General features: G+C 35.9%; 1 protein-coding gene across 1 annotated transcript in view; it reads right to left on the reverse strand.

Moving 5' to 3' along the window:
• The window catches only part of SNRK (SNF related kinase), a gene marked incomplete at its 5' end in the record, with an annotated part of 28,232 nt that extends 15,886 nt beyond the window's left edge, over positions 1–12,346 (reverse strand). Inside the window, one exon of the mRNA XM_082499567.1 lies at positions 11,758–12,346. Within this exon, the coding sequence (XP_082355693.1) occupies positions 11,758–12,346 (589 nt within the window). The remainder of the gene's footprint in view (positions 1–11,757) is intronic.
• Between the last annotated feature and the right edge of the window lie 1,604 nt (positions 12,347–13,950).

Genomic DNA, 13,950 nt, shown 5'->3' on the forward strand with positions numbered 1-13,950 from the left:
TATCCCTGCCCAGAGCAGGGGGGTTGGAACTCTACAATCTTCAAGGTTCCTTCCAACTAAAACCATTCTATGACTCTATGATGACCTCCAAGTAAGTTTAAACATGCTGGTTTGATAGCCTTCAGTGTAACTCAAAATTCAAGTTTTAGAATCCGAAGTCTCCAAAGCAGATATTCCATAAAAATGAGTTAATACCCACATACAATTTTGAAATATTTAAAAGATACTTAAAAAAAAGATATTTAAAAGATCAACAGTTAAATTACTATAGGGTACATATAAGAAATGCTAATGTTTGTACCCAATTTATTAGTTTTAAGTCATTTTATAAATGCAAAAAACCAATCCTATACCTGCACTTTGCAGTTTTCTCTACTGGAGATCTATAGCTGCCTATTTTTCAGTAAAATTCAGAAAATATACTGCAAAAAACTATTGCAAGAAATGAAAATGCCTTCTTCCATTAAAAGATACAATTTTTGTTCACTCAATTTAATAACCACAGTACATTGTGGAAAATTCTTGGTTTCCAGAATAGTGCCATCTGGCTGACAGAGGCAAAATTCAGGATCTTTAAGCATTGCTGTCTTTGGGAAATTGGTAAAAGAGAATCAGAAATTATTTCATTACAGTGCTTATTTACCAGATTTTTATCATTCCCCCAAACAATACATAAAGCCATACACAGGAATGTTCTTTGCCATACTATTTTGTGCTGCCACGATCAGCACTGCTCTATTATTCTCTCCTGTTAATAACGAGAAAACTCATCTGTCCTCTGGATCTCAAGGAACCTAAGGAAGACAGAGATGGTTTGCTTTGATCAGCATTTGGTCAGTACATGCTGCCCACTCTTGCACTGTACCCTGCTGTTGCCAATTTCTGCTCACATATTAGGTGTAACAGAAGGGGAATAACTGCTTCTGCTGGGGAGACCACTTCTACCAGCAGAGCAGACAATAGCACCTTGATCTTTCATTTCTAAATTCCAAAGCGTGTTCTTACCCTATTACACCAGAGGGGTTGCACTCAAACTAAGTGAAAGTCTCAGTCAAGACCTAGTGAACTGATTTGGTCAAAAGCATCAACTTTGACAGGACAGTTGCATAAGGAGATCAGAAAGATGTTGGAGCAGCAATGAAATAAGAGCTTGACATCTCATTAAAGCAAGGCTTCTAGAAAGAAGTAGCATCTCTAATCAGACCAGCTAATAACTGGGGAAAGAGTGAAGAAAAATAACTCAAATTTTAAAAGGAACATAAAGTTTTTCTTTAGATTCCTACACACTTGCAAAAACATACTTTTTGTTTTAGTCAAGGCAGCCCTTAAAGTATGTTCTTAAGTTGATACACCTTATGTCAATTCAGTGGATAAATCCTAGCTGAGACGATTTCCTGCTTTCACACATTATTAGAAGCTGTAAATATACATTTAAAAGCAAAGATGACATCTATTTACATTTTTACCCATTCACTGAATGGCACTGTTCACTAAAGGGATGCACAAGCACCAGAGTCAGAAAAAATGCAAAGGAGAATGCAGAACTGTATGGGCAGGATCTGAATGCAGAGCAAGACTGCTTTTTTGAGACTCGTTAAACAGGCTACGCCTTTAAAAAAAAAAAATCTCACCTTCAGTTCAATGCAAATATGGTTTGACATACAGCACACATGGTAAAGAACTGTGCATAGATCTATCTCTCCTCCACCTTCACACCCCTGGCATATAATTTTAAGATAATATATTAGCTATGGTGCAATGTTAATGCTTAAAAAAAAATATATAAATCAGGTGTTAGATAAAACCTTTAGATGTAATAAATTTATTACTGCATAGTTTAACCAGATAAAGAAGCAGGTTTTGTAAGCAAAACTCCTTGGCTTGGGCCAATGAGTTGGCATACATTTGCAGCTATACTCCCTTGTCACAGTACAGAACTCAGATGCCAGTGCCACTTCTAGACTTGAGACTCTTAACTGAAGGAACACAGGGAAGAGAAGGGTTAGAGACCCATTTTTAAAAGAGCAGATTTAACCAAGAATTTATTTCTCACAATTTCAAGGTTTTTTACTACTCTTAGTAATTAGCAGGTGAAGGCATTGTGGAAACTGCTTACTTCTCCTCCCCTCCAAGAGTCATCTAATCTGCTCTCAGCAGAAAATTGATGAAAAAGCAGAATTTAGGCCTGACATGCTGCATGTATTTAGCATGCTTATAACCTGTAAAACTTCAAATGATTATAGTGAAGGAAGGCACACTTATATACTGCAGTGGCCAAAATCAAGGTCTCTTTCAAAAGCACAGCGAAGATCTGAAGATGCAGTTTAGCCTTTAAGCTGAAACTGCCATTGTTATAATAGTAAAGTAAGAGAGATTAGGACTTTTAAAAGCACTAGCTAGCTAGCTGCAGGAGAGAATATTTTATTGTTTTTAAAGCCATTAAATAATGTTGATCAGGAAAGGACTGTTTCAAGCAGGATTCCTAGAACCATGACAACCAGGGCTGTGTATACGCAACTTCCTTACATAACATGAAGTCACTGCCATAGAAACCAAACTACGTCATTAGCTGTCTATGTTATGCCTGTCCTAAACACAGGGCAGTCAAACATCTGTTATGTTCCAGTTTGTACACTGCACAAAGGATATCCATATTCATCTGCTTAACCACTGAGCTGGGCTTCACCATTTCATTAGCCATTTATTGCTTTCTAAAGTCCCTGATTTATTCCTAAAATAAGCACTACAAACTTCAGAGTTCCAATTTATGTGACATGGGGGATCCTTGTAGCATAAGATTTGCCCAAATTTCTACCATCCCTCAGAAGTCATAGGCACTTCTCACACTTTATATATGAGCTATGTGAATTTGTGATTTTAAGCAGCTAAAAATGTATTCTCATTTTGGATTAGACACATCTGCATTTAACTACATAAAGCAAACTGAGTCTGTTTAATAAAGCTGCTTATTTCAGACTTTTATGAGAAAAAGATTTTTTTTGTCCTCCTAACTTAAATGTAGAACTGCTTAACAGTTTATACAGTGTATATTGCTCAGTTGTTAAGACAGTTCTTTCTACAGAAAGTCTGCTTCTTCAGAAGTGATTTGTAATATTGAGTCAATTTAGTCAGGTTTTACACATTTCTCATTGGAATGTTTCCTGTAACAGCTGAACACAATAGTTATCTTCCACTAGAAGCCACCTAATGAGCAAAACAGAAAACAAGTCAGCTTTTAGGGAGAGGACAGAAATGTCTACAACCTCTTCAGAGATTTATGGAAGAAAGGCCAATCCATAGAAACCTGTTGAAAACAAGCCTTGAAAGAGACTCAACATATCAGCACTTCAATATCAAGTTATATGCAGAGTTAAATATGATAATCTAATGCAAAGATCATCATGCACTCTGGGCATGTTCAGGGCTAAGCAGCAACTGGGCAGTATCTGAAGACTGCTGTTTTGAACTCAGACATAAAGCCCCATCACGAACTACTTTATTTGGATTGGAATTTAGGAGTGGAACCTAGCTCATAACTCACAACCATAACAGTGGTAAGCATGCTTGTTACAAGTTGAAAATGAAGATCCTGTTCACAGCATAGGCTATGAAAAACAGAAGGAACACTGAAATTTATAGCATATCTACACATAATTGTCTGAAGAACCAAAACACAGTTTAAGGGTAAAAATTCACATGACAAGTCAAATACTGCAAAAAATGAGACTTCTGTTAAAAACAATTAGAAATTACATACTACAGTATAAAAGGATAAAAGCTGGTATCATACCACTGTATTGTTTGAATGGTGCCCGTTATATTGTTGAGATACTCGTACTTCAAAAGGAGAGTAAGTATTTCCACCTCTGTATATGCTAAAAAGCTTTAAAAAGTTGTATCCCTTGTATCAAAAGTCAGTAGCAAGACAGTATAGAATAACTATGTGTTAACAATTTCAGCATTTCTATGCATCACAAGTATTTTTACACTACCATGTACACAGACTGCTGGCAAATCTGGAAGATGCTAAAACTGGACCAGTTGTGAAAAGTTGTAAAGTTTGAAGAGATTACTTTTTTGTAGATACTAGATTTTTAGCCGATTGAACTATTATTCCATTCTTTAACTTTTCATGAAAAAGGCTTTGAATAAACTTATGTACTGATGTCTCAAGTTTTCAGAGATGCCGCTGTCTGTTAGCTTTTTTTTTTTTGTCTTTGTAAAATGGAATTTATTTTTCCTTTGCAGAAGGCTGAGGAAGAGATCATCTGCAATCAGTGCTAACATTTTCAAAATTAAAAGGCAGAATTGGGTTTTCTCCTTGTTTTAAAGCACAACAAATCCAATTAAAATTACTATTAGAACACAGAGCAGACAAGAGAATTAGGAGAAATCTTTTCCTTCCCCTATCCCTCCAAAAAAGAGCATACATAAATAGCAAATGGCATTTAGCAAATTATTTTCATAATTAGCTTATCTGTCTGATGAAACAGTCTGTTCTATAGATGTTATTTTATTTGACTAAGACATGATCATCAGTAACTAGTCTTATCTTTGGAAGCAATTCTTATTTTCATTCAATCTGGCAACTAGTACTTATTTTTCCCTGAAGACAATAGCATGGCTTTTGCTGGTTGTATAGAACTACTAAAATACAGACAAATAGTTGTTCTTTATTTTTTTTAGTAACTACTGTGTCTCAAATTTCAGTAAGGATATTTTAACAAAAAACACCACCATTGAAAGGTCTTATTGAACACATGCCACTGCCTTTATTCCAAAATAGGTTTTACTCTGATTCACCAATTCTGCATTTAGCAATGCATTCTTTCTTCTTTGGTTTCTGTTGCTTAGCCACGTTTCAGAAGTTACTGAATCTACATTAAAAACACAAACAAAACCAACATTTTCTGTGTGAACTGACTTTCCAATACTATTACTCAGAAAATAATTAGTCAGGGTGAAAAACAGCATTAATTAGGTATATGTAGATGGAATTTTTTTCTCTGTATAAAACACATTGTCAACATCATTGGACATAACAAAATCTATACATCACATACACATGTATCACTGCAATGTTTTTGGTCTTTTTTTTATTTACAAATACTAACGACAATTTGCTTCTGGTAGCTAAGAAATCCTTCATATTTTCTGATAGACTATCTTTCCTAAAGGTTTAAGCTGCAAAATGTATAATTTGTACTTTATTTATAAAAATTAGCATCTTGGTACAGCTTTACACACGAATGCTAAACTTGAGCATCTGGTTTATAATTAAGTAGTACACCATTGATTTACATTCCACCAGAACTGTATTGCCAAATTAGTCAGCCATGGGCTGAACATAAGTCATCTGAATATTTGCTTGCAAGATACATCAAATGAAGCTTCTTGGCTGTAGAGATGTATTTATCATAATGAAATCTTGCTCCACAACAGCAGTTTGAAATATTATGAAAACTGTTCTCCCTTGAACACAGAGAGATGACTAAGAAACATCCCTATACTTAAGTTACAGTTTAGCTGATATAGTAGTAACTGAAGATTATCTTGACAGCTTCTCCTCTATAGTTTGTTAGATAAATTATTCTTTGCTTCACACAGCAGTTTATTGGTGAATGCATTAAAACTTGTGCATAAAGTAATCCAGAATGGAACATAAGTTATACTTCATAAATATTAGCTGGCACAGAATTACTGAGAAGTCATCAGGATCACAGACTCCCACCCTTCATTACAGTCCCGTCACATTATAACTTCACTTCTGAACACAATGCTCTGATACCTGTAACATAACACCCTCAATCTGAGGCATGAAAAGTATTTTTGTTAATAAAGTAATTAGATTGATTCTGTTTTTTTCCCCCCCTCAAAGGATAGCATACTACATAAAAGTTGGACTCCCCTTCTATTAAAAATAAGTTTTACTACCTGCACACAAATTGCCACAAAACTTAAAAATACATTCTTTGTTAACATGACACGAATAGCCTCAAGACTGAAACTTTCTAAAAGTATTCTACAACGAATTCCTTGCCCCTTCTAAGAAGTACAAAAAGCTCGTTTCTGATAATTTTTCAAATTTGACTCAGTTTTTCCAGCAGTGTGACTGTTGTGGTTTAACCCCAGCCAGCAAGGATACTTGATGAATTTCAGTCAAATGAGTTTCTTTTACATGGAAGGTGAAGTGAGCTAGGCTGAGTTGATCTAACCTACACTTGCTAACACAAAAGAGGGGCAGGTCCTACTATCTTCCCCCAGAACTCTAGTCCAAGCTGCATGCTCCCTTCACCTCCTTTGTACCAGCTCTTCCACTCAATGCTCAGGGAACAAACAGGTCTGCTAACCTGGCAGAAGTTAAGCCTGCAGAAAACTTCAGTTTTCTGTCAAATTAGCTAATAAAATCAGTTCATTAAATGGTCAGCCACATAGAGTGCAGCACATAAGAAGGGGTAGCTCTGCACAGATGGAAGCAAATGGGAAGTGGAAGCAGCTGAGTATTATGCACTTTCAGCTTTCTGCACCCTTACACCATCAAGCTCATTCTATAATATATCTATAAATCTTCTAAAGTGTTGCAACACAAAATTAAAAAGGGAGACTTTCAAAAGAATCAGTGAAAAAGCTTTTGGAGGAATTTTTGCCTTTCATTTTTGTCAGGTTTGGCTGTAATCTGATTTTGAACATACCGAAACTCCAAAATGCTGTCAGGTATGCTAAATGATTCAATATTATATATGGTTTGCAAGTGTCTTACCACTTTTATTTTTTTTACTCAAGTCTATCAAATCTTATATCCAGCTTTCTTGTCATGTAAAAGGTTACTGTACATACCTACTGGCCATTATGCTTACATTAGTGACTCAGTTTGTGAATAAAGTGCTATATGCAAGCAGAAACATCAAAATTAGCTCCACACAGGCCAGAAAGGGTTATCGGGGCTACTTAGCTATCCTCAAGCACCTGGTAAATATGGCTGAAGCTTCGAAAGTCCAAACACTCCAGCAACAATATATGCAGATAAGAAGCCCTTGGAAATGCTTGATGCAAAAAGAAAACAAGATTTGGGATCATTCCAACAGAGACAATGTGGGTCTAAAAGCAGTATCATCATCTCAGGAGAGGGAAAGGTAAGACAAATGCTCTGTTTCCGTTAATAATAAAAAATGTTTGCCTAGACAATGACATACATGAATACATCCATTACTATCTTACCATATTGTCAGAAGATATCCAGGTCTGAGTTGTGCAAGAAAGCCAGAATCAAACTACTAAAGTAATGAACGTTATTCAAATGGTTGGCCTCTGCAACTTCCAAGAAGGCAGCAAGTTGGACTTGAACTACATAAATAGCACTGAGCTATAGTAACCATAATATTCTTGTTAGTCGTGTCTTATTAGAAACACCTTGCCATCGTTCTCTTGGTGTTGCTGTGACAGACTGTGATGCTAAATAATTGTGATGATACTTACAGTATTATTTGTGCATTAGCACCGTTCTAGAGGCCTGTGCTCAACTGTGCTAAATAGACAATCCCAATCTTACAATAAATTTAATGTGCATGTTTCCATGCACCTACAAAATCACATACAGAATACCCAACTACAATAATAAAAACCTGTAAGAAGTGTCAATGTCTTGCAGAATTACTGTAGCCTACACAACACTTAATACTTTGTAGAGACACCAAGCAGTTAAAATAGAACTTGCTCTCCTCTGAAAGAATCAACTAATCTGAAAAACTGTAATTAAGCTTTATCACCTAGGAAAGAGGTGATTTCTGTTTATTTAATGATCCAATCTCTGTTGATGCTTGTAGAGTAACAAAGGAAAAGTATTACCAGAAGCATGCTTTATTCTTTCTCATCTGTACTTACCCGGTTTTGAATACTGCTGGAGTTCGCTGAATTACACCACTGCTCTAGACAGAGCTCTATCTGATCTAAAATAATATGTCCATTTGATTTACAAAATGAACTTTATGTGCAACAACAGTCCTCTCACTTTCCTCTGACGAGAACAAATTTTAATTAAGTGTGAAAAAAACATGAGAAACTACAAGCAACGGAACTTCTCATTATCTAACTCACTCAGCTTTTTGAAAAGCCCTGGGAACATACGATCATTGCCTAATATTCCTCTTGCATCATTTTAACTACAGCCTTAAACACAAAAGGAAATGAGACACCTAAATTAACTAGTCCCTTTTCAAGTGTGAAAACTTAATAGCATCACAAAGGGGAGATTAATCCCTAAACTAGCTGAAACAGTTTTTCATAAAGCAAGCTTTTTCCATGATACTTGTTAAGGATATAACTTAATAAAAGACTTGCCCTGAATATTTCAGCTCTTTGTAGCAAGATAATGTAAAGTCTTTTCCTTCATATACTCATTCTAATATTATTCATAAGACATCAGAAAAGCCACATTTGTGTCAAAGATCTCTGGAAAAAAAAAAAAAAAAAAAAAAAAACACAAAACACCAACCCATCATGTATCTTGATCATTTTTTCCTGCAGTAATTTTTGCAAATATAAGAACAATTCTGGATAAATGAAAACAGCTGTGGGGTTTTTAAAATATTATGAGTGCAAACGTACCTTAACATGCACAGAGTATAAGCAGGGTGATCCTTTTTAATTTGGCATTTTCGCAAATTGAGTTGGTTTTCAAGAGGCCAGATGCTCACAAAGGGGCAGGACCATGCAGTTGCACTGGATTTGAAAGCCTGACCTTTCTCGTAAGCAACTAGCTTTTAAATTGCTTCAGCTACATTGTAATATCATCTTAACTGGCAAAATATCTTTACCATTGTCAGTCACTATCATCACAATATTAATAGCCCTATTCAGCCAATAGCTGAATGAGTTCACAGCACTTCACCACTATTTCAGGCTACATATATATACACACCTTGCACATTACCAGCATCAAAATGTAACTGATGTAATCTCTTTTGAAAACATCTACTTCTGAATTTATACATATTTCTAGTCCACAAGTATGGCCTCATCTTAGCATGAAAGCGTATCTTTAAAGGTTAAGAAAAGTTTGCACAAGCTGATTTCTTAGTTGCATCATTACATGGTTAGTGATAAATTTCCTAAACATACATTCTTTTTAAATCCTAAATTTAAGAATCCATTTGGGGAAGGAGGGCTTTAAAGAAGTCCCTGGTATTTTTGTTTTCCTCCACAATCTTTGCATTTAAAATACACAAATAAGTCATTTAGAAACCTTATGTAGCATATCTTACTTTTTTACCCAGTTAGAAAAGGAAAATCCAGACCCTTCAAGGTCATTATTGGCAACTCATAATAAATTTTGATTTTTTTATTCTGTAACTATTGTACTGACAGTACTTTGGAGATTTTGTTAGTGCATTACAAAGCAATGAAAACTATGCCACTAAAAAGTTTGAATACAAGCACTGCAATCTGTCAACTAGCATAGGAGGAGTTCTAGTATCCAGTAACTGAAACGGTATACTGGGAAATAAGTAAGCAAAACCTAACTACAAAGGTGTATTTAAATATTCTCAGAAATAGAACTTAACTAGCATCCTTAAAGACCAACTAGAAGAAACTCATTTTTCCTAGTTTTTCTACTGTTCATATCAATCCACTCTGTATTATCAAGACCATCTCCTCTGTGAATCTATTAAATCATTTTCTTCTAGTACTATTCCGAAGTATACCTATCTGATTGCCTACAAAGTCCTCTAAGAAACGTTTTATGTGATGCCACCATTCTTACATTTACCATTAAGAGGTCCAAAATGCACTTTATTAACTATATAATTCAATTTGGACCATCTGGTCATAGTGCTCCTAATGCTACCTGCCCCCCCATTAATCCCCATACACCTTCTTTCTTCCCAGCATCTTCAGTTGGGCAGCAATATCAAAACTTTTTTTTTTCATCCTCCAAAATTTGACTGCTACTCCATTTTTCAAGAAATAATTCACATAAGGCACTGGACAGAATATTTAACAAATTCAGTTTTCCATTTAGTTTTGGAGGCCACTGCAATCACTTACACTCATGCTTCAGTAAATTCTCAAAATAAAAAGACATAGAACACAGAATGACTCAGGATCTCTAGTTTGCCACTAATAAAACCGGAACCAACACATCTAAAACATCTGAATCTAAATAGAAATCATTTCGTCAAGCATCACTGTAGCATCAACATGGATTTGCAAAACCACAAATAGCACAGACATCTAAAATTCCTAATTATAGCACACAAAGTACTTTCAAGTCCAGAAAACCCACAGTAAAATACCTATTCAAAGATAAAAGTCATGAAGTGACATTCAAATGTTTAAGCAAACACCATAAGATCTACTAGCTAAAAACATTTATATTAAAAATAATGCAAGAATTTTAGTTCAACAGTGTGCAGGAATACCTTGTCAGCATACAAAGTTAGCTGATTGTTTACCTCCGGTAAATTAGCAACAAATTGGACAAGTCAGTCTTGATTTAAACCATCACTACAGCCACTACTATAACTATGGCATAACACACACAGAGCCATGTACAGAGTCCTAATGGGTGTTATTAAGACAGTAAAAGTATCAGATACTGGGCACACAAGAACAAGAGGCATGTTGACTACAATTAGCTATTTTTGAAGCATCATTTGGAATTACACGTACCTAAATTTGTTGGAGAAGCAGCATGTTCTACCTCAACTAACAGATACAAACAATCTGTATGACTTCAGGACATTATTCAGTGACTATATCAAAGTTCACAGCTATTTTAAAAACCCTCTAAGTTACTTCTAATAGTATATGCAGGAGACCTAACAGAGAGAGTAAGAGAATTACCTATAGTAGTCTGTCCAGCACACTCCACTTTCCAGCTAGAAACATGCAGACCAATTTACTTGAGTATAGGAAGTTCCACCTAAACATGAGGAAGAACTTCTTTACCTTGAGGGTGGTAGAGCACTGGAACAGGCTGCCCAGGGAGGTGGTGGAGTCTCCATCTTTGGAGACATTCAAAACCCGCCTGGACGCGTTCCTGTGCAACCTCCTCTAAGGTGTCCCTGCTCTGGCAGGGGGGTTGGACTAGATGATCTCCAGAGGTCCCTTCCAACCCTATGATTCTATGATTACACATTACTATTTCTCTTGCCTTTTAAACAACTGGGAGCAACTGGGAACACCCCCCCTACTTTCAGTTCTCAGACAAGAAAAGGGCAGAAAAGGGGAAGAGGAAGTTAAACCTTCCTTAATTCCGTCTCCTCCTTCAATAGCCAAGTTCGTACTTATTAAAAATTGATTCCTACCACCTTGCAGCAGAACATGGAAGCAGCCTTGGCTCACAAAGTCATTCTTATATGGCTAAACTGAGTAAAGAAAACCACTAGGTGGCTTGGTTTTTCTTTGCGGGGGGGGGGGCATGTTAAAAATAAAGTAAAAACAGGCACTTTTCTGAAAAGGAGGTAGGTACTCTAACAAAGCAAGTACAAATACACACATTGCATCCACATTGCAATTAACTTTTCTATTAATAATGTATACAATTGCATTATTTCATACAAAAAGAACTTAAGCATTTTTGAGAACGTTTTAGTATCTTCTTCAAACAGAGCTGCTCCAGCATTAACTCATCCAGGTTGTAATATTATTTCTTGCCAACTAGCTGGCTTCCACATATAGCATTAACTTGAAACAGAAAACATAGTACTACAGCATCATAGTACTTTAGATTACTGGTTGAATTCAAAGAGGGCATACCTACTGCTGGTGCATCATATTCATCCCCAAGTAAAATTTCAGGAGCAGAATATGCAAGAGATCCACAGCTTGTGGTGAGCTTCTTTCCAGGCTGAAATTTGTTGCTGAACCCAAAATCAGTCAATTTCACAAGTCCTTGTTTTTCAAAGAAGACCACATTCTCTGGTTTTAAGTCTCTATGAACTACGTGCAGTTTATGGCAGTAGGATATAGCATGAACTATTTGGGCAAAGTATTTTTTTGCCAGATCTTCATTCAGACCTTCTTCATGTTTCATGATGTAATCAAACATATCTCCTCCATCACCTAGCTCTAAGATAAGATAAAGCTTAGTCTGGGTGTCAATCACTTCATACAGCCGTACTATATTGGGATGCTGCACTAGTTTCATGCATCTAACTTCCTGAAAAAGATGTCCAGTGGCTAGAGTGTCCAGTTTGGTCTTGTCAATTACTTTTACTGCTACTTTTTCACCAGTAAAGACATGCCGAGCAAGTTTGACCACAGCAAAATGGCCTCTGCCCAAAGTTTTATCCAAGTCATACAATCCTGCAATTTTTCCATCATATCCTCGTTTGAAGCCTGCCATTCTGTTTCAGAAATGAAATAACACTTAGGCTCTTTGGAAACGTGATCTTTTCATATAAGAGTATCTGATGCAAAAAAATAGTCCGTTGTCACTGCCAAGCACACCTAAAAATAAAGAGACAAGATTATATATTTGTATAAATATAAGCAAAATTATTATCCTGTAATTCTCCTAAATTTACACTGGGACATCATTAGAGATTACTTATGAAATTCTTCAGGGGTTTTTGCAAAGGGGTTGATAAGCCATGCTGTAGTAACCAACAGATTTCTGAAATCATTATCAGTATGCTTGAAGAAAGTGAATTTCAACAGTGGAATAATGAAAATTTCTCTGAAGCTCAGTGGCCTTCATGTTCTTGAGTTAGAAACCTTGCAAGCAACACGAAGAAATCAGTGTTATACAGACTGTTAAAATTGGAAAAGCTGAAATCTCTAACTTTTACAGCTACACTAGAAATCAGCTGAGCAGCACAGAATATTGACAAGAGGAAAATCCTTGACTTACCTTATTTTTGGAATATTCCTTCATATTACAGCACAGAACAGCTCTAATACAAAGTTCTGATGGCTTAACTTTGGACTTTTAGCTTCTCCCTTTCTAACCGCTTCCTGTTTAGCAAAGCTCAGGCTGACACACTTTTGTTACTGTCATTTGTTTGAGCATTAACAGTCAATACCATAATTACAACAAATGAACGAAGCTTTACAGGCTGAAATGAAACATTTGGGTTGGACATACTCTTAGTGCTAAATAAAATGTCTTCTTAAATATTTTGACTGGAGTTATAAAAACTGGTGATAAAAGTTTGCATTTAGGCTGCATGTGTTCAGCAGTCCTGGGATTGAGTCAGGAGAAGGGGAAGAAGAGTGGGAAGGAAGGGGACAGAACTCAAGAGTTCAGCTTATTAGTGCTGAACTCCTGCTTACCAGTTAATTTGGCATTTAAGCAAACAAGATCCAACTTATAATATGTTCATATTCAAACCTGGTTTTGAAGGTCTTATGTCCCATCGCCATTTTTTTCCACACACAAAGCCTCCCAAAAACTTTTCCTGCATCTTTAACTTACATTGAGGTTTAAATAAAAATCTGTAGCTATCAAAAAGCTAACCATTTCTCCCACTTTGTGTGCAAAGTAGCTGGAAATATGAAAATTAGATGGCTTATTGCCAACTCAATAAAATACAGAAAACATAGCTCTTTAGAATATATTTTCACAGTTTCAAAACTGAACTTCAAAAAGAAAATCTTTGAAAAGGAAGCTGGCAAACAAACAGCCCCTTACATTAGTTATTCTCAACTTGAAATGTAAGCATTAGATTAAAAACACTCCCTGCTAAACAAGTTATTTCACAGGCAGTGAAACTAATGAACCTGGTTTCATATGGATTCAATTACAAGGTTGGGGGTCCTATGAGGATTCTCTGATGTTTAACATGCTCACCTTACTGCTTCTCTCAGCTGGAGCCATGGTATAAACTCTTCTCTATCCAGCTGTCTCCTTCCACAAACTCCGTGGGAATTCAGTTTGAGACCTCCACCCCTGTAAAATTTGAATTAAATCAATCAAATTCTGAAACCTCATAACTTAAAGACAAGGAA

Source organism: Vanellus vanellus (assembly GCF_965231255.1).
Source record: "Vanellus vanellus genome assembly, chromosome: 2".
Taxonomy (NCBI): Eukaryota; Metazoa; Chordata; class Aves; order Charadriiformes; family Charadriidae; genus Vanellus; species Vanellus vanellus.